This window comes from Ornithorhynchus anatinus, chromosome 4 (assembly GCF_004115215.2).
Source record: "Ornithorhynchus anatinus isolate Pmale09 chromosome 4, mOrnAna1.pri.v4, whole genome shotgun sequence".
Classification (NCBI taxonomy): domain Eukaryota; kingdom Metazoa; phylum Chordata; class Mammalia; order Monotremata; family Ornithorhynchidae; genus Ornithorhynchus; species Ornithorhynchus anatinus.
In genome coordinates, this window is record NC_041731.1 from 8358443 (window position 1) to 8378739 (window position 20297).

At 57.3% G+C, this 20297-nt stretch overlaps 1 protein-coding gene across 4 annotated transcripts in view; it reads right to left on the reverse strand.

Annotated features, from left to right (window-relative positions):
- MROH1 (maestro heat like repeat family member 1) overlaps nucleotides 1-20297 on the reverse strand; it is a 53237-nt gene that overhangs the window by 21817 nt on the left and 11123 nt on the right. For 3 of the 4 annotated variants that reach the window (XM_039911697.1, XM_029062441.1, XM_029062443.2), the window contains exons 3-23: nucleotides 18646-18791; nucleotides 18296-18427; nucleotides 17440-17602; nucleotides 16066-16164; nucleotides 13806-13957; nucleotides 13447-13587; nucleotides 12749-12841; nucleotides 10994-11072; nucleotides 10578-10691; nucleotides 9317-9390; nucleotides 8450-8572; nucleotides 7980-8087; nucleotides 7073-7217; nucleotides 6895-6935; nucleotides 6120-6261; nucleotides 5458-5510; nucleotides 4621-4728; nucleotides 3415-3534; nucleotides 2248-2370; nucleotides 974-1120; nucleotides 728-754 (exon numbers count right to left, since the gene is read on the reverse strand). In XM_039911697.1, coding sequence (XP_039767631.1) covers nucleotides 728-754; nucleotides 974-1120; nucleotides 2248-2370; nucleotides 3415-3534; nucleotides 4621-4728; nucleotides 5458-5510; nucleotides 6120-6261; nucleotides 6895-6935; nucleotides 7073-7217; nucleotides 7980-8087; nucleotides 8450-8572; nucleotides 9317-9390; nucleotides 10578-10691; nucleotides 10994-11072; nucleotides 12749-12841; nucleotides 13447-13587; nucleotides 13806-13957; nucleotides 16066-16164; nucleotides 17440-17602; nucleotides 18296-18427; nucleotides 18646-18791 — 2330 coding nt within the window. The remainder of the gene's footprint in view (nucleotides 1-727; nucleotides 755-973; nucleotides 1121-2247; nucleotides 2371-3414; nucleotides 3535-4620; nucleotides 4729-5457; nucleotides 5511-6119; nucleotides 6262-6894; nucleotides 6936-7072; nucleotides 7218-7979; nucleotides 8088-8449; nucleotides 8573-9316; nucleotides 9391-10577; nucleotides 10692-10993; nucleotides 11073-12748; nucleotides 12842-13446; nucleotides 13588-13805; nucleotides 13958-16065; nucleotides 16165-17439; nucleotides 17603-18295; nucleotides 18428-18645; nucleotides 18792-20297) is intronic. The other variant, XM_029062442.1, reaches the window with a different exon arrangement.

The following is a 20297-nucleotide window of genomic DNA, read 5'->3' on the forward strand; positions in this document are numbered from 1 at the left end:
TCTAAGGGAGCCCGGCTCCGGCTCTGGCCCTAACTCTCCCCCGGGGCTGGAAGGAGCGGCTTGAAGGGAGCTCCGGGGGAGAGATCTGGTCAGAATCCCCAGCAAATCAATCTCTTTAATCCCAGTCTTTGTTCCCGCCTCTCTCTTCTCCCCAGGAACCACTACCTAATTAAGGACACTAAGCCTCCTCCGGCCTCCCCTCCGGTACAGTCAGTTGCGGAGTCGTGTGGGCGAAAGAACCCAAACGCCGCCAGCCGGCTGACCCCAAGCGACTGGAGAGGGCGTCTGGGTTCGGTCAGTGCCCACCGGAGACCAGGAAGGGAAGTCCATTAGCAAAAGGCTTTCTGGCTCGGCCCCGGGTGGGGCCGGACTAGAGGCTCAGAACAGACCCAGCTAACCGACCGGAACTCGGTCGAAGAGGCTGGGCCTGGGCTATTGACCAAAGGGGAGCGGTGGCCGTGGCGAAGGCAAAAATCGAAGGCTCAGACCGGGCTCGGTCCCTGAGATCCCCGAGCGTCAAGCGAGCGGGAGCCACGGCTCGGGGCTCCGGCCTCCCGCCTGACTGCGACCAAGCTGCAGCTCGGGGCTGCCCTAGGAACCGCCGGTCACCGCGCCCATGGCACTCTGGCCTCCCCACAGACACAGGCAGAAACGGAGGCAGAGCAAAGAGGGACAGCAGGAGGAGGAGGAGATCACACCGGGGAGCTTTCATTCCTATACACTGTACCTTGGTTTCTACCTTTATTCCCAGAACCTGAACAACGAAAAAAAAGTAAAACAAAATGAAGTTAGAGAATCCTGCCTCCTCCGGCACACCCTGCCCTCGCCCCGGGTCAGCCCAGTCGGCGGCCGACTGACCCACCCTGGGGTGGCCCGCCCCAGCTCTCAGCGCCCGCCGGGGATGAAAAAGCTGCCGCAATCCATAGGCCCTCCTCTGCGGACGCTCCCCCACTCCCCAACCCCTCGCCGCTACCTTTGTGTTAAAATACTGGAAGACATTTCGGAGGATGTCGGCCTCGATCCTGGACAGCACCAGCTCCGGTGGGGCCTGGACGGCCACGTGGCCATAGCACAGGATCAGGGTACTCTTCACTTTCTCCACCTCGGTATCGTTGCGATCCTGAACGGAGACGTGGGAGAGAGGGGAAGACCTGCACCCCACTGGCGGCACACGGCTAGGCAGCCCGGGGCCCCGTTAAACTGAAGGGGGTGGGGTGGAGGGGAGGGAGGCGGTCGGGTAGGCGGGGAGAAGGGGTTTTTCACTGGGTCAGAATCCCAACCCGGGGCTGGGTGTCAGAGGCCCTGGGTTATAATCCCAGCTTCGCCGCGTGCTAACTAGGTGACCTTGGACAAGTCACTTAAATTACCTAAGCCTCGGTTTCCTCAATTGTAAATGGAAACTCGAGACCTACTTAGCCCGTGAGCCCCAAGGGGGTGGGGGGCGGTGTCCAACTTGATAACCCATATCTATCCCAGCACTTAGAAAGTGCTTGACATAGTAAGAGCTTAAATACCATAAAAGAGAAAATCTACGGAACTCAGGCCCAGAAAAGCTCACACTCCAAAGCAGATGGACCGTCGGGCCAACTCAACCCAAGAGGGTTCCTTCCCTGAGGTCTGAGAAGTCCCTGGGTGCCAGAGATGGTGAAGGATGGGAGGAGGGGAAGAGACGGGAAAGGAGGAGAGGAGGGGAAAAAGAGAGGTAATGGTCTGATTACGGTGTTCCCGTGCGGAGTCAGGAAAATCCTCCCTGCTCAGAGCCTCCGGCCCGGGGAACGGGAGCGAGATTCCTTCCGTGGGGCTCCTCACACGACCCAGGCCTTTGGGGGTGGATTGGTGACAAAGCCAGCCCCCCAACAACTGTGAAGCTCCTTCTCCTCCAACTGCAGTCCCTTACCCTTTCCCCAAGCCCGACTGACGGCAGCCAAGCCCTGGGGCATAGGTCCCAGTGGCCTGTGTCGGACTCTGTCCGGCCCCCTCGCCTCAGGGGAGACAGTCCTGTGTCCCATCTGTTGAGGGGGATAAATCTGGAGGGCAGAGACTGGCAAATGAGAGCGATTCCTTCTAGAGCAGTGGTCCTTCTTCCTCCCCGGCCCACCTCAATCCCGCCCTCAGGAGAGGAGTCGGAGAAAAGTGGCGGTAGTAAGGGGATCCCAGAAAGGAAAAGGACCATTCATTCCCGATTTCAGACCCGCGGGGACCGCCCGCTCCCTGAGGCCTCCCGAGCAGAGGTGCGGGGCTCTGTACCTTAAAAAGTGTGAATCTCCCTATGGTCTTCTTGAACACATCCGACTTGACAAAGTCTTCGAGCTTGGCCAAAGTGTCGTCTAGGTGGGTGACTGCACAGATTCCAAAGCTGCACGCAAGTCCCTAGTGAGGGCGGGCGATGAAGGAGAAGGAGGAAAAGGGCTCCCCTGAGTTAGGTAGGTAGGAAGGCAGGAAGGGAAGGAAGGCGGGAAGGCAGGAAGGAAGGCAGGAAGGAAGGCAGGAAGGAAGGCAGGAAGGAAGGCAGGAAGGAAGGCCACACAGCTTTCTACTCGGGCTCAGCTGCCGGGACCAGCTTCCGCCCAAAGGGCCCAGGGACGCCCAGGGTCTCCCCTGACCCCTCGGGGCAACCCAGGAGTAGGTTGGCACTTGCGGCTCCTCTCCCTACCCCGACTCTCCATTCTCCCATTGGCAAGAGCCATCCTCTCCAGAGCCAGGGACGAGGGCTCTTCAAAAAAAGCCAACAGCGGCAGCCCCGGGGGGCTCCGGCCAAGAGCGGGTCGATCTCTGAGCTTCAACAGACGGCACAGGCTGAGAAGAGACGAGAGCTCAGGATAAAGTCAATTACTTGCCGGACCACGAGGGCCCCAACTGATGTTCGACCGACCCCGAGGCAACCGGGCTTACTCCCCTACGCCTGGCTGACGCTCGGCTGTCCGGCTGCTGAGATCGTGCGCTCCCTACCCATGCGCATGACAGCCACTTCGCTCAGTCAACTCTCTGACCAGTCCGACCCGAGCTCCGTTTGGCCCCCTCTGGACCTGCTAGCCCAGGACTCCCCAGCTCCGTTAGCGCTCCCAGAACGCTGTTCCGTTAGGGCGGGAGAGGCGGTGGATGCCTGGCTCAGTCTGGGATCTCCGGCCCCTCCCTTCTCCTCTCCCTACCTCCAGGCTAAGGACAGGAGAGCTGGGCTAGCCCTAAGGGGTGGAAGAAGGAGCCTTGGCCCTCTGGTCCTCAACAGCCCCAAGTGACAACTGCCGTCACCCCTGGAGCGAGAGATTAAGCCAAGGAAAGAACCAAAGCAAAACGAGGCAATTAAAGTCCACTTCCCAAGAGCACCCTAGGTTGCCAAGTGGATGCCGACCACCGGGGCATCCCGGCCATCCGCCCTTATGGTCGGGGGTAGGGGCGGGCGGGAGGGGCTCTTACCTCCCGTTCGCTCTCCTCCTGGTATCTGGCCGTTTCCAGCAGCTCCTGCAGGTGCCTCCTCACCATATCCTTGTTGGAGCACACCCCCAGAGTCGTCCCGATGCATTTATACAAGAAATTCTGGAAGAAAAGTCTCCTCTGCAGAGCCCCGAGGTAGCCGCCATCGCCCTAGGGACCTAGCCACGTCGCCCGGGGAAACGGGAGGCCTGATGCCGGCCCGGAATCGACCCGGCTCTGGCCCCACGGAGTGGGAAAGTCAAGGCAGGCAGGCAGGGTCCGGCTCTGGTGGTTTGGAGGAGGATGGAAGGAGAGGAAGGGGGTGGAGGCAAGAGGAGAATGGAGGGCGAGTGAGCACTCCAAACTCATCGGGGGATGGCTCATTCCCAGTGGCTAGTCTCCTGAGATGGGGGCACAGTTCCTTAAATCCCTGAGCACACGCCTGCGGCCAACCGGATATCCCAGCAGCTCAGCGAACAAGCTGTTCGCACTCTACGGGAACCGTGGGGGAAGGCAGCTCAGGACCCAAGCTACTCATAATGATAATAATAATAATAATCTTCCCAGTTCATGGTTGGATTCCTGCTCCACACACTCAGTTTTTCCATAATTTTGGATCTAGCCCGCTGATAGGGAATACTCTTCCTAAAACCCGCGGCTGCAAGAAAAAGCGGCATGGCACGGGAAAGAACAGTTGCGTGGGATAACTTGCGTTTTCCTTAAAGGTGGGATTTCTCTAGGAGAAGCGAGCGGCGGTCACACCGCCGCCCGCCTCCAACCCAAGGTGCGAGAGGCAGCTCCTCCTGCTGGAGGATGAGTCTGGAGCCCAAGGGCACAAGCCTAACGGGTACGGAAGGACCCGCTCTCAGCTCTGGTATTTCTCTGCCCCTCCTGTGGGGTTTTCAGAAGGGAAAAATGCCTTGGGGCTGGTCCCGAGCTACCCACTGTGTTTGCACACTCAGTCCAATGGGCTCCAGCTGAGACGGCCCCCAGAGACATGCTAACCATTCTTCTTCTTCCCGACGCTGCCTAAGGGCAGAGTGTGGGGAAGCAGGTCTGCTGACGGAGCACTGGAGACCTCTACTGGGAGTCGTAGGTGGGGCTTGGCTTCTCAGGGCCCAACCTCTCCCCCCCACCCCCCGGCCCCATGCCCCACTCCCCAGCGCCACGGTGTTCTCTACCCACCCCCCGCCCCGCCCCACCACTGACCTTCTCTAGGGGAGATCCATTGTAGCAGTTCAGCTGCTGACACATCTCCAGGCTGAGTTGGGAAATCCAAGTGCTCTCAGCCACCACGGTGAGGGTGTCCCGAAGAAACTGTGCAGGAGAACACGGGCCACTGATCCAAGGAAGAGGGGAGAAGGGAGCCCAAGTGCTCCCCTAAGGGGTTGGGGCAGTCTAATTCAGTGCTGGAGATGGTAGGCACGGTCGATGGGCCAGCCGTCTGGGCACCAAGTCCTCCGGGCAAGGATAGCCCAACACCACAGTCTTGCCCTCCTACGCACCCTCTTTCCATCCCAAATTCTAGTCCCCTCTCTGGGAGGGGGTCACTGTGGAAGGGCACAATCTATTAGCCAGAGGAGAGCCCCAGGAGGTAAAAACCGGGTCACCCCCACTCTGAACAGCAGAGGTACTGGGGTTCATTTTCCCAGTACGGGGCAGAGAGAAGCCTGCCCGGTCGAGGAGGGGAGAGGCAGTGAGCTGGGCCGGGTGTGGAGGACAGGGTGAGACTCAGAGAAGATGAAGCAGGCCAGCGGACAGTTGGCAAGATCACTCTGGACAGAACCCCTTCCTTCTCCCCACGGCCCCTGCAACCTCCACCCGAGCTCAACATCTCAGGCCCTGCCCTGCTCACACCCGGGGCCCTTCGGCCAAGCCCGTCTCCCAAGCCAGATCCTTGCTGCCCTGGGGGCTGGGCAACAGTCTGGGTCTGGCAAGTCACCATTCTAAGTGCCAGGGGCCAGCCTCTCTAGGAAGGAAACGGTCCCGCCACCCCGACCTGCTCTGGGCCCCGCTCGGTTCGTGGCCCAGCCGGCCATCCCTTACCATCAGCAGCCTCTCCTCCCACTCCTTTTGAGACAGGGAGTCCTCAGTGTTCTCTGGAAAAAGCAGTCAGTCAGTCTGGGCTCTGGCCGAGCCTCCCGCAGCCCTGGTGGGGGAGGGAAAGGGGCAGGGGCAGGTCCCGGGTCCAGTTCACCCTCAGAGCCGCACCCAACCCCGTCCGGAGCCCCGCCCCTTGCCGGAACGCAGCCCCACTCATCTTCCCCTACGGTAGGGTTTACCTCCTGACAATCCAGACCCTCATGCTCCCCAACGGCTGAGCTCTCTGAAGGTCTGCTTGCCCGGAGAATATCCGCCCTCCTTTTCCCGTTTCTCTGATTATGTGCCCGAGGCCATCCCCGCCCTCCCGCCTCGTTTTCCCGGGGGGGACCAGCGACCAGCTCTCCATGGTCTTGGCGGCGACTTGGGCCTTTCCCAGAGAGAGACCACGCTCACAACCTTTCAGCTGTATTTCAAGGAGGAAATTTTGGGCCCCAACCAAGACCCACCGGATGCCTCAGGGAAAGGGGCTTCTCCATTCCCACGGAGAGCTTCGCCAGTGGGCTTAAAAGTGCCAGCTTCTAACCCCATAGGGACCTGCTCTCTCCCACTCCCGTCCTACCTCTTTGGGCACCCAGCTCCCTGCCCCTACCCAGCCAGGGCTTCACCTTCCAGGAAATCCACCAAGGCGGGTATGGTCTTCTTCCAGCGAGGCCCCACGGAGGGGTGGATGTTCAGGTGGAGAGCGCCCAGGAGCCGCAGACTGGCTATCCCGCGGCCCTCTCCCAGGAAAGGGTGGGAGGACACAATCTGGCGGGGGGGGGGGGGGGCAGAAAGGCCATCAGACAAGGTCACGGCTGCACAGCTCCAGGGAGAGGTGGGCCCCGGCCGTCCGGACAGGGCGGCGAGAGGCAGGCCCGGGCAGGTTCTCCTGGGGGTGGAGGGTACTGGCCACCTCCCCAGAGGACCCCTTTCCATTAATCAGGGAGCCAGAGAACAGAAATAGTTTCAGTGATTAAGTCTGGCCCTCCTCCCCAGTTTAGGATGAGTTACTCCTGGCTTGGGGGATTGGCAGAGAAAGCTGAGATCAGTCCACCACCCCTGGACGGCCCATCCACCGGCCCCGGGGGCAGCCCAGTTGGAACTAGGGAGCCGTGAGTCAAAATCATCTTCCCCCGGAGATGAATCTAGGCCAGGGACAGCCAAGCCGGCCAGGTCTTGCCCTTAAGGATGGAGCCTGCCCTCTGGGGTGATCAGTCCCTGCTAGCCAGGAGTCCACCCACTTTCAGCCCTCGGACAACCAGATTAAGGGGAAGAATTCACCCCCATCCCGAGTCCTTCTGAACGCCCCTCTGCTTCAGAGTCGGGCTCAGCCCTACTTAAGGAAAAGGAGGGGAAGGTTAAATTCCCCCAAATCGCCCAGCCAATGTGGGAAAAACTTACCAGGAGCCTTGTCTTAAGTGCAAATGGAGAGGGCAGGTTTACTGCAACGAGAGAGGGAGAGAGAAGGGAAGGGAAAGGGAGATGGAAAGACCCACTCACTCAAGGCTCCAAACTTCCAAGGGGAGGGGTAGGTAACTGTCAGCGGCGCTGCCCCAAATACCCCTGCCCCGGGACAGACCGTGGGAGTCATACTGGAGCAGGAACGCGTTCTCTCCTTCCTCCTGCCTCTTTGTGGCCAGGTGAACGAGGCTCTTGCAGAGAGGGGTCAGTGCATTGGTAAACTGCACGGGGGTCAGGAACTCCAGGAGGAAGGGCCACAGCACCTGGTCGGGGGCAGAGCACACAACTCACCGAGGGTATTTCTGGCACCGCCGCTTTGGCTCCTCGGGGCCTGAAACCGCCCATCCCTCCGCCTGGACGCACCCTTCCACGCTCAGTCGCCGGGATTCTGGTCACCGAGGCGACCTGCTCAGTGCAGCCGCTCGCCAGACCCAAGAGCAAAGTCAGGGGCTTCCTGGACCAGGAAGATCCAGAGCCGTGGGGCTCCATGGAGAACCCGAAGGGATGAGGCCCACACGAGCGCCCGCACCACCCCGAGGCCAATTTCAGACCACCAGTCGACTATTCGCCCGAACGCTAAACCCTCCCGCCGGGTTCTTTCAGCTGGCCACGGATGTGATTCTCCTCAGGCATTAGTCAAAAAATCCCAGGGACTGGAGGGCCCTTGGGTGATCAATTACTTCCTCTCTCTACTCTTACGCCCAGCTTTACAGTGGCCGATCAATAGGCCCCAGAGCAGGTGGGCGCTCTGGGAAGAGGACGAAGCGGAAGGAAGAGGAAGAAAGGGGAAGGGGCTAGAAACGGAGGAATGGGAAGACAATAGGAGAGCAGTCGCTATCCCCTGGACTTATCCCTCTTCCTTCTCCGGGATAAACACCGACTCCTCCACACCCGCCTCCGACTTCCACAACTTTAGCCCCCTCTCCCACCCAGCAAGATCCCGTACATCCAGCCTGCCTCCCCGACCCCAGCGACGGACGGCCGCTCCGTGGAGGCAGAGAGGCCGGGAGGGCGGGCAGACTTACGTCACTCATCCTGTCCACGGTGGTGCTAATGAGATAGAGGGTGTTGATGCTGATGATGCGCACGCTGTCGCTTGTCAGGTCTTCAGTGTCAGGAGATTGCTTCTTGGGCTTGTCAAGAGAGGGTGTAGGAAGATGAGAAGCTGGGCTACTGCCTCGGGCTTCTCCTCCTTGGGTCGGAGACCCCGGAGTACCCGTCAAGCGGCTCAGAGCGGCTCCAAGCTCCCGTCCTCCCACCGGAAAGGACTACCAGCATCCCTTGATGCCTTCCTGTCAGATGGCTACGGGGTCAACTCCACTGATCTCTACCAGTCCCATCGCCCCCACTCACCCACCTCACTTGCAGTAGAATGTCAGGCTGGGTGTCCAACAAGCTCCCTTGCCTTCACAAAGGGAGTCCTCGTCCCCCAGAGCGGTAGTTAGAGAGGGCCCCTCCCAACCAGACTCCAGGATGCCACGGGGCGACCCCATACCGAAGGATCCGGGGCGAGGGCACACTGTCGCACGATGTACTCCATCATGGCTGTCCCTCCGGGCTGCTCCAGGTACCCATGGTGGGCCATCGCGCTGATCACCTGCACCACAGCTCGCTTCACCTGCCGGGGCAGGAAGTTCAGCCAGCCATATCCCTCTCCTTGCGCCCCGGGTTCCCCGAATCCCTCGACCCGTGGCCCTCGGCCAGCCTGCAGATGATGCTCTCTACCAGTCTGAAGATGCCCATCCTGATGCCTGCTTTAGAGTTGGAATCTGGCCCGGGCAGCAGCTCCCCTGGGGCCTTTCGGGGGAGAAGGCGGGCACAGGCAGCTCTCAGCTGCTCCTTCTCACTGCAGGGTTTTCTGTTGTTTTTTTTTTTTAAGGGCACTTGTTAAGTACTTAGCATACACACCAAGCACTGTACTAAGCATTGAGGCAGATACAGTTCCTGACTCACATGGGACTCCCAATCTAACCAGGAGGGAGTAGGATTTAATCCCCATTTCACAGACGAGGAAACTGAGGCACAGAGAAGCTAAGCGACTTGCCCAAGGTCACCCAGCAGACGAGTGGCAGAGCGGAGAGTAAAATCCAGGACCTCTGAGTCCCAGGCTTGTGCTCTTTCCACTAGCCCTTGCGGTAGTAAAATGAGAAGGAGCATTAACTGAGCGTCTTCTTGGTGCGGTGTAATGTAGTAGGTGATTGGAAGTACAAGAATAACCAAGTGACCCTATCCCTGACCGTGAGGAGCTTACCCTTGAATATGGGAGATGAACATCTAGAGTGGTCAACATAAATAAACGGAGCAAACCTGACTCCCTAAGTGCAGCGGAGGCCTGGGACTAGGGAGAGGCCATTCTGCTTACCTTGTTGTTGGTGTCCAGCAGGGGCATCCTCATGGAAGACAGGATAAAGGGTTTTTTGATCTCCATCTGAGTAGCTGAAAGAGAGACAAAGATCAGGCTTGGACAGCTGGCCCCCAAACTCAGGAGGACCCACCACATCCCAGCCAGGCTCAAAGGTTGCGAGAAACAGAGAAGTCCCAACCTCCATCCTCACCCCCATCCCCAATTCCTCCCCGGACACAAACACCTCTCGGCTCCCCCGACGTCTGAATTCTCTGGTCTTTTAGCTTCGTTCTTCCTCCCTTCCACCTTCAAATATGAAACTTAACGGGGGCGGGTTCTCAGGCCCTTACTGTTGGTCACGAGCGGACTACACTCCAGCCGGAAGAGGGGAAGGGACCGTTCCGGGCATTGGGTGGAAGTAGCCAAAGGGTCTCTCTAAGCTGAGCGGAGCTCAGATAGGGAGGCTGAGAGCGTCAGGGACATAGTGGGGGCTGGAAGGTTTTCGGGGCATGGGAGCAGACCGGGCCCCGTCTCCATGAGGAGCCAAAGTTGGGCGGCCTGATGATGCGCCCCAAGAGAGCATCAGCACTGACTCCCCTGACATAGGGGCCAGCCAGAAGGAGAGAGGGTAAAGGGAGGCGGGGAGGAGCCGAGGAGCAGACAGACCGGTTCTCCCTTGTGCCCCGCTTCATCGCTGAGCTTGGTTACGGTTGGCCGGAAGAGGGGGCCGGGACCAGAACCAGGACCAGAGGCAGGAACGGGACCCATCGCTGAACTGGAGCTCGGTCCAAATCCATTCTGAGCTGGAGCACTCGAGCGTCGTATTGTACTCTCCCAAGCGCTGAGCACGGTGCTCTGAACACGGTAAGCGCTGAATAAATACTACTGAATGAATGCTCTCCTGGCAGGGCCACATAGCGGGGAGTCAGACTCTGCCTGTCCGGAAGCCCGGATATGTTCAGCTTAAGTAAAGGAACCAGACCAAGCCACATCGCAAACTCCAGGGACTCCTTAGCCTTCGCCTGAACCGACTCCCAGTGCTGCACTCAGCCAGGGCTTTACATGATTCTCTTGAGTTCACCCATCTCGCTGCCCCGACACCCTCTGCCGGGGATGCTAGAGAGAGCGGAAAGTAGCCCGGGACATGCCAGGCAGAGAAGGAAGACGGCAGAGGAGCCCAACCCCTCCCGTCCCCCGACCGGTACCGTCAGATCCCAGTCCCCAGCCGCCACCATCGGCCCGAGGCAGGGAGGCCCGGCCTGGCCCTCGAGTTACTTACAGGCAGAATTGATGACTTGCCTCATGACAAGTAGCGTCCCCACCCGGATTCGCTCATTGTTGGTCTCCAGCTTAGGGAGCAGGAAGGCCAAAAGGCGGTCTGGGAAGGAGCAGGCTGTAGAGCGGGGCGGGGACACCGTTCGAAGGGGGAGGAGGGAGAAAGGGAATAAAGGTGAGAGAGAGGGAGGAGTGGCCACCCCTTCAGGCCCCACCCCGTAACGGGAAGGGAAATGACAAGGGCAGCACCTTCCCTGGCCCCAGACAGCTTTCTGAAGGAGCGGTTTGCTGGCCTCCCAACTCGGTACAAACAACCCCGGAAGCCCCAGTGCACAGCGTAGGTGGGGAGGGAGAGGGTGGTAAAGAGTCCTCGGTAGGTGAGAGCCAGCCTCGGATTGCACCCCACGCACCCTACCTTACCCAGGACAGTGAAGCAGCGCAGGACCTCATTGTGATTCTTGACAACCAGGGGGTTGGACGAATCCACTGGTGCACATATCTGCTCAGAGAAACACAGAGCGATGCTAGCAGGCAGACAGCACCGACCGGGCCCAGCGGGCCAGGTTCCAGAGACCGACTTCCTCTTCCGCTGAGCCACAAGGCTGAAGTCTACGGGGCAGAGCCACCAAAGGGACTTTCTGCTCCAGGGAGGTTGGTCCAGGCAGAGAGGACAAGATGCCGTTGTGCGGTCAAGAGGAAGGAGCCAAACATTAATAGCCAAAACAGGGGGTTTGGGGGGCAGGAAGCGAGGTTATGATATTTGGTATATGTTATGATATTATACGGTATGTGCCAGGCACTGCACTAAGCGCTGGGGTAGATAAAATAAGGTTGGCCACAGTCCATGTCCCACACGGGATGCCCGGTCTCAAACTCCATTTTGCAGATGCAGTGACTGAGGCACAGAGAAGGGACTTGCCAAAGGTCACACAGCACATACGTGGCGGAGCCAGAATTAGAACAACGGTCCTTCTGACTCCCAGGCCCTCACTCTATCCACTAGGCCGTGCTGCTTCTGCAGTAGGTCTCCAACTTCCCCTCCATTAGCGAGGCAGAGAACTGAGCCCTGTGGGACCAAGCAAAGCCAAGGTAGTGGATAAGGAAGGGATGGAGCACAAGAAGGTCATTCCATTCAGAAACTGCCCCACGAGCTCACCCACCCCCTATTTTTCCTGGCCCAGGTCTCTCCGAACTGCCCCCATCCCGGGCTGTCAGGGGACAGGGACCAGCCTTTTTAACTCCATCCCCTAGCTACCTGGCCCCAAGCCCCTCTCTGGACTCAGCCAGGTTAGGGAAGAGGCCAACCACCGGGGAACCTCTGTGAGGATCTAATGCTGAGCCGGCAGCCCCTGGAGGTTCCCAGAAGAGGAAATTTGTGTTTTCCCACTTGGCTCACTTCTCGCTACTGCGGCTTTCCGACTGGAGCTGTGCTCGTCTGAAACCCAAAACGTTTTTTTTGGATGAACCTCCCCTCTCGCTGAGGCACTCAACCGGTACTCGGCTCCCGTGGCTGGGTCCCGCTAGTCAGCAACAGGGAAACCAGAGAGCAGCCTCGGAACCTGGCTCCCTCCCGGGGGGCGGTCACTGCCAGTTGAAGCGCCAGGCCTCCCTCCGTACCCCCAGCCTGACCCCTTGCTCACTGAATAAACACAGCAGGAAAGGGATCTTCCAGGTTTTCCGGGCAAACAGCCTTACTGACGGGGGAGAGGCGAGCGTTCCCCCCAGGTTCACCAGCAGCCCGATCCCATTCCAAGAGGTGGGAGGGAAAGAGACTGAGGTCTGAGGGCAGCTGGGCCCTAGAGGCCAAGAGTTTCAGAGTCCACCAAAACCTGAGGGCGTGCAGATAGTGGAAAATCCAGAGCCGGAGAAGAAACAAAAACTCACCAAACTGTCAAGCCCCCTTGAGAACCGCGATAAGGAACAGATTTCCTCCTGTCTGTATCCCTCGCTGCACCCCTACATTCTCTCCCGGTGCTTAGTACAGCCTTCTGGACATAGTAACCGCTTAATAAAAACCTCTGCCAGCCTGTGTCGATTTGGTCCGGATTAAAGCAGAATTCTGACCCAACACGCTCGGAACAAACTGCCCCGTCTCAACCTTCAATTTCTCCCCACCCCGAACCCCTCACCGCCTCCCTGCTCCAGTCCGGCCCGGCACCCATCCCCGAGCCCCACCTGGACGTGTAACGTGTTCAGCAGTGCGTCCAGCTGCACTTCCAACGTGCGGCTCCCCGAGTCCACAGAGGCTTCGAGAATCTGGCCCAGACTCTGCTCGGCAGAGGAGAGGAGGGAGGGAGAGAGAGAGCTGAATTAAGTGTGACCCAGGGAAGATAAAAATCTGGGATGGATGATATTGGGAGTTGAGCTGAATGTGTCTGGGTGGGGAGGTGATGAGAGGGAAGAGGCTGGAAGCCCAGGATAGCCTGTCACAGCCCTCGCGTCAGGGCCTCACAGGAATCTATCCTCAAGTCCACCTCTCTGGGTTCAGGGAGGAAGAACTTACAATCCTACCACACGTCCACTAAGCCCCTAAGGAAGGCGTGCATTGAGCCGCTCGCTTACGGCCAGGAAATTCCTCCCAGCGTCTAACCTAAATCTACCCTGCCATAATAGCCATCTCCTCCCCTCAGCAGTCTAGGGGAGGGCAGTTCCCGCTACAGCCTCATTTTCTCACCTTCACTTCCCCCTCTCTAGACTGCAAGCTCACTATGGACAGCTAATTCTGTTGTATTGCACTCTCCCAGGCGCTCAGTACAGTGCTCTGCACATAATAAGCGCACAATCAATACCACTCACCAATCGATTGATTCCCCCCGCAAGGCGTTACTGGGGAAGGATGAGGTGCGTGACTGTCGCCAGAGCCCGGGGCTGACCTTAGACAGGTAGAAGGCCTCAGCATGCTTCTTGTAGAGAGCGAGGATGCCTGGGATCAGCCGGGGGAGCTGCTCTTCCAACTTCTCGCAGGGCAGCAACTGACTCATGGGCCCGAGAGCCTCCACCACAGCTAGCCGTAGCTGGAGGGAGAGAGCCAGAGGCAGACGGGCGGCTGCTTCCGGGACAGCCGGAGCCCACGACCCTCATCAGGCCGACGATTTGGCAGGTTCGGGAGGGGAGACGGAAGGAAGCACCCTGCCAGCCTCAGAGAAGCGGTTTGGGGGCCACAAGCACCCTCCCCCTCCCAAAGGCAGGGAAGGGCAGGAGAATGCCAGACCAGTCCGGGGAGCGCGAGCACCTTGGCCTCTCGGCTCGGCAGCCAGAAGTGGAAGAGCACTTCATAAGCGTGGAAGAGGTCGCAGGAGAAGGTGTCCTTCCTGACGGTGGGGTCCGGGGCTTTGTCGAGGTTGGCCAGGTACTCCAGGATGCTCTCGCCGAAATGCTGCAGGGCTGCAGCCAGAGAGGGCAAAAGCCAAGAGGCATCGGTCAGTCCTTCCAGACCCCTGCCTGCCTTGAGCCCCGCTCTGGCCCAGAGAACTCTCTCTCCACCCAGCCTGATGGGGCAGGCGGGGCATCCAAACACACAGAAGAACCCGGGGACACAAGCAAACCCTGCCTGCATCAGACCTCGCGATCCAACCAGTCCGGGATTCTTTTTTGCAGAGAGAGAACCAGATACTTAGAGGGATAACCAACCTCCTCACACTCTATGAAGGCTTGGGGCGAGTAACGGGGGGAGAACACACAGTCCCCGCCTGCTCCCTGATGATCCGAAGGAGGAAAACAGGCCAAATCCATACGCTAGGGGACCAGAGAGAGGCCTGGAGCCCCAGAGAGCTCAGAATCCTAGGAGAGAAAACCGGTAGTGCTGACATTCCCATCAGTATCAGGAAAAGAACAGGGAAACCCCAAGTTCAGCAGTATAGAGAAAGGTCAAGTTTAGACCTGCACCTTTTGAAGCAAATGGAACTCAAAGCCACTGTACAGCACATCTGGCCAGTCCAATCTCAGGGGCCCAACAGCCCTTCAGTTCCTAGCCCACCAAGGTGCCCCCCTCCTCCTTACACTCCTCGAGCTCTAGCTCACACATACACCCATCTTAGGTGGCCCCTACCCTGGGGCCAACAATTTTTACGCTCCAGGGTCTTAACTTTTGCCAACTGACTGGATCTGGTACCTGGGGCCTCTGTGAAAAGGGGCACCAGTAGCTTTCTCAGTTCCATAGGGACATTGCTTTTTGGTGACATGTACTCACAGAGGGGGATGGAACATCTAACATCCTAACTTTCCATCTAGCTACCCATTAAAAACTTCTTGTTTGTGACTTTATCCAAATCCCCTCTTGATCCTGCTAAGATTTTGAGGGGCACAGCTTTCAGTGGGAATAATCCCACAGGCTTACAACCCTCAGCGTGAAGAAGATTTTCCCTTAGTTTGTTTTGGCCATCCACCTCTATACGTCCCTCTGTTCTGGTGGTATGGTGTATGGCGAACAATTTCATGACTACGCTTCAGGAATCTGAAGATTTTAATCACGCTTCTGCTCAGCCTTCAGCTTTCCAGAGTGAAAGACCTAACCTAGTTCAGTCTAGTCTCCCGTGGGGATGTTCAACCTGGAGAAAAGGAGGCTGTGGGGGTGCATGAGGGGACTGAACGACCAACTTTTTCCATGCCCACTGAGGACTGAACATGGGGAAAAAAAGGTCTGAGGGATTTTAGTTGAACACACTCGGGTGATAAAATACTCAAATGGGGCTAGCTAAATAGGGAATGTTGGAGTCTCCATCCCTGAAGATCTTTGAGAAAAGCAGAGACACCCATAGGGACCGATGGACTAGGGCTTGTGGGATGTCCTTCAGTTTACTGGTCTTAGGGTCCAGCGACCCTCAGGATCTTCCAACTCTAGGAGTGGTACAGAACAGGAAATGGTTTACTTTTTGTAACTGGATTTTATCTTCTGAACTTGCCTTACTAGTGCATCCCTGTCTGCTGTTAGCTTGTTCAATAAGGACTGCCGAGCATTAATTTATTTACTGCGTGCAGTAGCATAAGGAAAACACTTTTAATCTCTTCGGTCATTCAAGACAGAAAGCCTCTGTGGGCATCCACGCCTCTAATAACTACTTCCTCGGCAGCGTGTTCCTAAGGCGGGGCTAGAGCATGAACCCTGACTGCTTCCATGCTGGTCCAGGAAGGTAAAATTCATGACACAGAATGGAGGCAGGATCTACTACACAACCTTGGGGTATTTTAGCTAGCGGGGAGATTACATCCAGAAGAATGTGGAAGGCTGAAAGAAGCCAGGATTAGAGGAAGTCCTGACTGGTGCAAGCTGTGGGGTAACAGGAGGAGAGCCCCAACCCCCACAAGAGCACACCCTACGCCAGGCCGCAGCGGCTTTGGGGAGGCAGCACTCTCCCAAGACCGTGGAGGAATAAACTACACACTGGCATGAGATGAATTCCAACCATAAGATAGAAAAGGGAAGAACAACGGTCATTTCTAACAAACACACACACACAGAGCGCCACCCACCCATCAGCCCATCCCCTTCTTACCATAACAGAACCCACACTTCATCTGGTCCTGCTTGGCCATGCCCAGCATGGGTACCATGGTGCCCAGGATGGAATTTAGGAAGGGCACCATGCCAAACACTGCAGGAAGAAAAAGCACAGAGTTTTGTCTTCTCTCGACCCTCATCCCCTAAAGCCTCCTGGACCACCAATGAATAAGCAACCTCTCCTATAGGCTGCCATCAGCCACGCCCTGATTCCCTGCTTGCAGATGCCCCAGTCTTGACTGGCCGCTCTACCTTGGGGAAACTCATTCATGGACACTGGACTTCCTCTCCCAAGGACTGAGAAGCGGTGTGGTCTGGTGCAAAGAGTATGGGCCTGGGAGTCAGAGGACCTGGGTTCTAATGCCGGCTCCACCACCCGTTGGCTGTGAGACCCTGGGCAAGCCACTTAAGTTCTCCGTGCCTCTTACCTCACCTGTATAAGGGGAATAAGACCATAAGCCCTATGTGGGACAGGGACTGGGTCCAACCTGATATTGTCTTGTATCCATCCCAGTGCTTAGAACAGCGATCGGAACACAATAAGCACTTACGCTCAGGAACGTGTCTGCTAATTTTGTTGTATTGTACTCTCCCAAGCGCTTTAGTACAGTGCTCTGCACATAGTATGCGTTTAATAGATACCACTGGTTGACTGATTAACAAATACCATTATGAAAAAAAGATTGCTCTAAGAAATTCTGAGGTAAAGCCTCAGCTGGCTTAAAGGAACCCCGGCGGAGTCTAGATGCCTGGCCTCCTGCAGGAGGGACCAGCCCGCCAGTGACTCCACAAGTCTTTGGCTTTCCAGGGCCCTGAAGGTCACTGCACGGAACTGGGTAATGGAGCAGGAGTTCTGGGCCGCTGTCCTGGCCTAGGACCCAGCCCCTAGCCTGGTAGCACCAGGGATGCGGCAGAGTTCATATTAAGATGTTGAGAGTCCAATCACATCACACCTAACCCTAACACTGACCTTTAATCCAAGCCCCTAACTAGAGCTGAGAATCCACGGGGTCAATGGCCTACAATTCGGCCGACTAATGACCCAACGATGGCCAACCCAGGGAATTGGCACCTAAGGCCCAACACTCCCACTGCCGTCTGGTCCGGAGGCCGGTCAGCTTGGAGCTTCGAATTTTCTGTGGAAAACTGGACCCATTCTGGTTTTTCCCATTTCAAGCCCTTCTCCCAGGCGGACAATCTCTGTCTCCAGGACCCTCCCACCGCCTCTACGCTCAAAACCTGAACACAGAGGGCTAATAACTGAGAACCCTCTCCCTGAGAAAGGCCTCTGGACCCAACAGGGTAAGCGATTTTGGCCAGGAGAGTAGCAAACGGGGAAGGAGAGGGGAAATGGAGGACCGGCTCGAACCATTGGACACGGAGAGGTTTGCGAACGTCTGCATGATGAAGTAGTGAGGCAGGACCCCGGGCTGGAATTTGGTCAGGACCTCCTCCATCACTTGGTTGATGAATCGCTTCCCCACCGCGACGAGGACACTGCTTGCGGCCTGCTGCCAGTCGAAGATCACCTCCTGGATTTCAGGAAATGAAAGAGAGAGGAACGTCCAAAAATTCAGCCCAGACTTTTGGAGCCAGAGCTCTCCCATCGAGACCCCCTGCCCCGTTAAGGCCGACGCAGGACGGCTCTGGGGCCCTGCAGGGGAAGCCAGACACCACCCTGGCCTGGGACCCTACCCAACAGCTTCCCTGTGGTATGAAGCGCTGGATTCCAGGGGATCAATTGTTCGCCCTGCCAAATCCCCATGTGGTGGGGAAACCGGGGACCGGGGGGGGGGGGAGTGGACACCAGGGAAGTGGACATCAGTCCTATACAGACTGATGCTGCTTCTCCCCACCCCAGGGCCAAGCCGGATTCCAGGCAGTTCCATCCCCGTTACCCCACCTCATCCATTTCTGTCCCTGTCCAGAGTGGCCAGAGGGTCAGGCTGGCCGGGAAGGCGGGAGCATATTACAGGGTACGAGTATGACTGTGGATGAGGATAAGGGGCGGTGGAGTGAGCATGTAAAGCCGAGGGTGGGAGTGTTTCAGAGGGGACATCTGTGGCCTGGGGGTTATTTGCCAGCAGGTTCTTGTTTGGGGATCCACGTTTCCCCACCATTACGGGAGCAGCAAAGTGACAGTGGGACTCAGTAAGCCAGGCAGCAGCCTCCGTCCTCGTGAAGGGTCGGGAGACACCAGAGCTGACGAGACAAGGGGCTCTCACCTTAGACCTCGTCATCTCCAACGATGCCAGAAGAATAACCATCTTGGCCGTATCCTTGTCCAGATCATCGAGGCTGTTCTTCACCACAGACTCCATGGCTTTCAGGATGATGATTCGCGACGGGTAAGGCAGCTAAAGGATGAGAGATCCACCCCCGGGTCAGGCCGGAACCTCCGATACCCCCTCGAGCAGTTGTGAAATGACACCGTTGCCCCGTCAGCACTAGGGAGTGGGGATGGGTTCTCCACGTCTCTTTCCCGCACTGCAAAAAGCCCAGTCCAGCCACTCCTCTGCCACCCAGCCCCAGGCTCCCTGCTGACAGTGGGAGTTTAACGTTCCCGGACACACACCTTCTCGTGTTTCCTCAGGTACTCGTCACAAGCATAAAGGGTCTCTTCCACCTCTGACTCGCCCAGGTAGCACAAAGCCTGGAAGATCTGCTCCTGCACCAGGGGATCCTTGTCCATAGAGGCATCCAGCAGCACCGTCGACAGTTCTGACAAAGACAGAGCAAGTCTGGGCCTCACGCAGAGGGCAGTCCCTACCCCGTCAACTCGATGCCGGTCATTCGGATGGAACTCCTCGCCGCCAGAGGGGCTTCACCTCACTAACTGCGGCGGGCTTCCTGACTTAACCTCCCACATTTCCAGACGATCTCTGTCCCGGTCTCTCCGCGGACAGACTGCGTTCGTGGCCTCCGGGGTGAGAAAGGTAACCCAAAGGCAGATTGCAAAACTGACTCATCGGCTTTAGGAGGAAGAGGCCACACGGTCCTCAAAGTCTCCGAGGAGCAGGATGGCCCGGGATCATGGACACCCCAATAGTCTGATGCCTGTTTCCTCCCACCCAAGGGTGTCATCACCTCCCCAAACCCTGACTGACTGCCCTCAGAACACCTATTAAGATAATCCGCCTCAACCCTGATTTCCCATCTCCCATGTCCCTTTCCGGTGTCTTGCCACCAGTCTCTCCCCCTTCACCCTACCTACGGTCACTCAGAAGACCTTTTTAAAATGTTAGCAGAGAACGTTATCCGCCAATGGCTCCTCATTGCTTCTCATGTGAAACAAGAACTCTTGACCGTCAGCTTGCAGGGTTTCCATCAGCTCGTTCTCTCTTCTCGAGCTGCTCTCTCCTCCCATTCCCCAGCTGTCCAGGCTCTTCGCTTGTCCTGCTCTACACCCCAAGAGTGCCAGGTGAGAAGTCTGCTCTCACAGGGTGCTCAGGGTTGGGGGGAGGAGGGCACTGTGCTGTCTTGGGGCAGGTGCCCTCAAAACTCTGCCCTTCCTTGCTGCCTTGAAAATCCACTCCTCCCGAATCCTGCAGTCCTCACCCAGGGCTTCAGCAACTTGATCCTGGAGAAGCCCAAAGATGAAGAGACTGGAAGAATGTCTGCAGGTGACATTCTCAGAAGACAGGCTGGGAGCCATTTGCATGCTGGTGACTCACCTGCTGATAACGATTAAAGACTAGACCATTCCAGCAAAGTACTGGGACAGAGGGAAGATCAAAAGAAAGGGTGAAATGACCAGACAGGGAACAGACTTTCTCTTGCCTTCCTGCTCCAAACTGAAGAAGAGTGTCAGTGGTTTGAGACTAACGAAAAGCCAGGGGAAGAGCTTATCCCCAGGAGAGAAAAATTAAAGGCGGCGTTGCTAAGGTCTGGGAGAACCCAGGTTAAGTAGCAGACTAGGTTTGGTCTGCAGTTAAACCGAAAATTGTTTTTCAAGTCTCTAGGATCTACTGTTATTTCCTAAAGGAAATGTAAGAGTCTGACTTAGGTGCACTCTACATGGAGTAAATATTGCAATCCGTGTGGCTCAGTGGAAAGAGCCCGGGCCTGGGAGTCGGAGGTCGTGGGTTCCAATCCCGACCCCGCCACTTGTCAGCTGTGTGACTTTGGGCAAGCCACTTCACTTCTCTGTGCCTCAGTTACCTCCTCTGTAAAATGGGGATGAAGACTGTGAGCCCCACGTGAGACAACTTGATAACCCTGGATCTA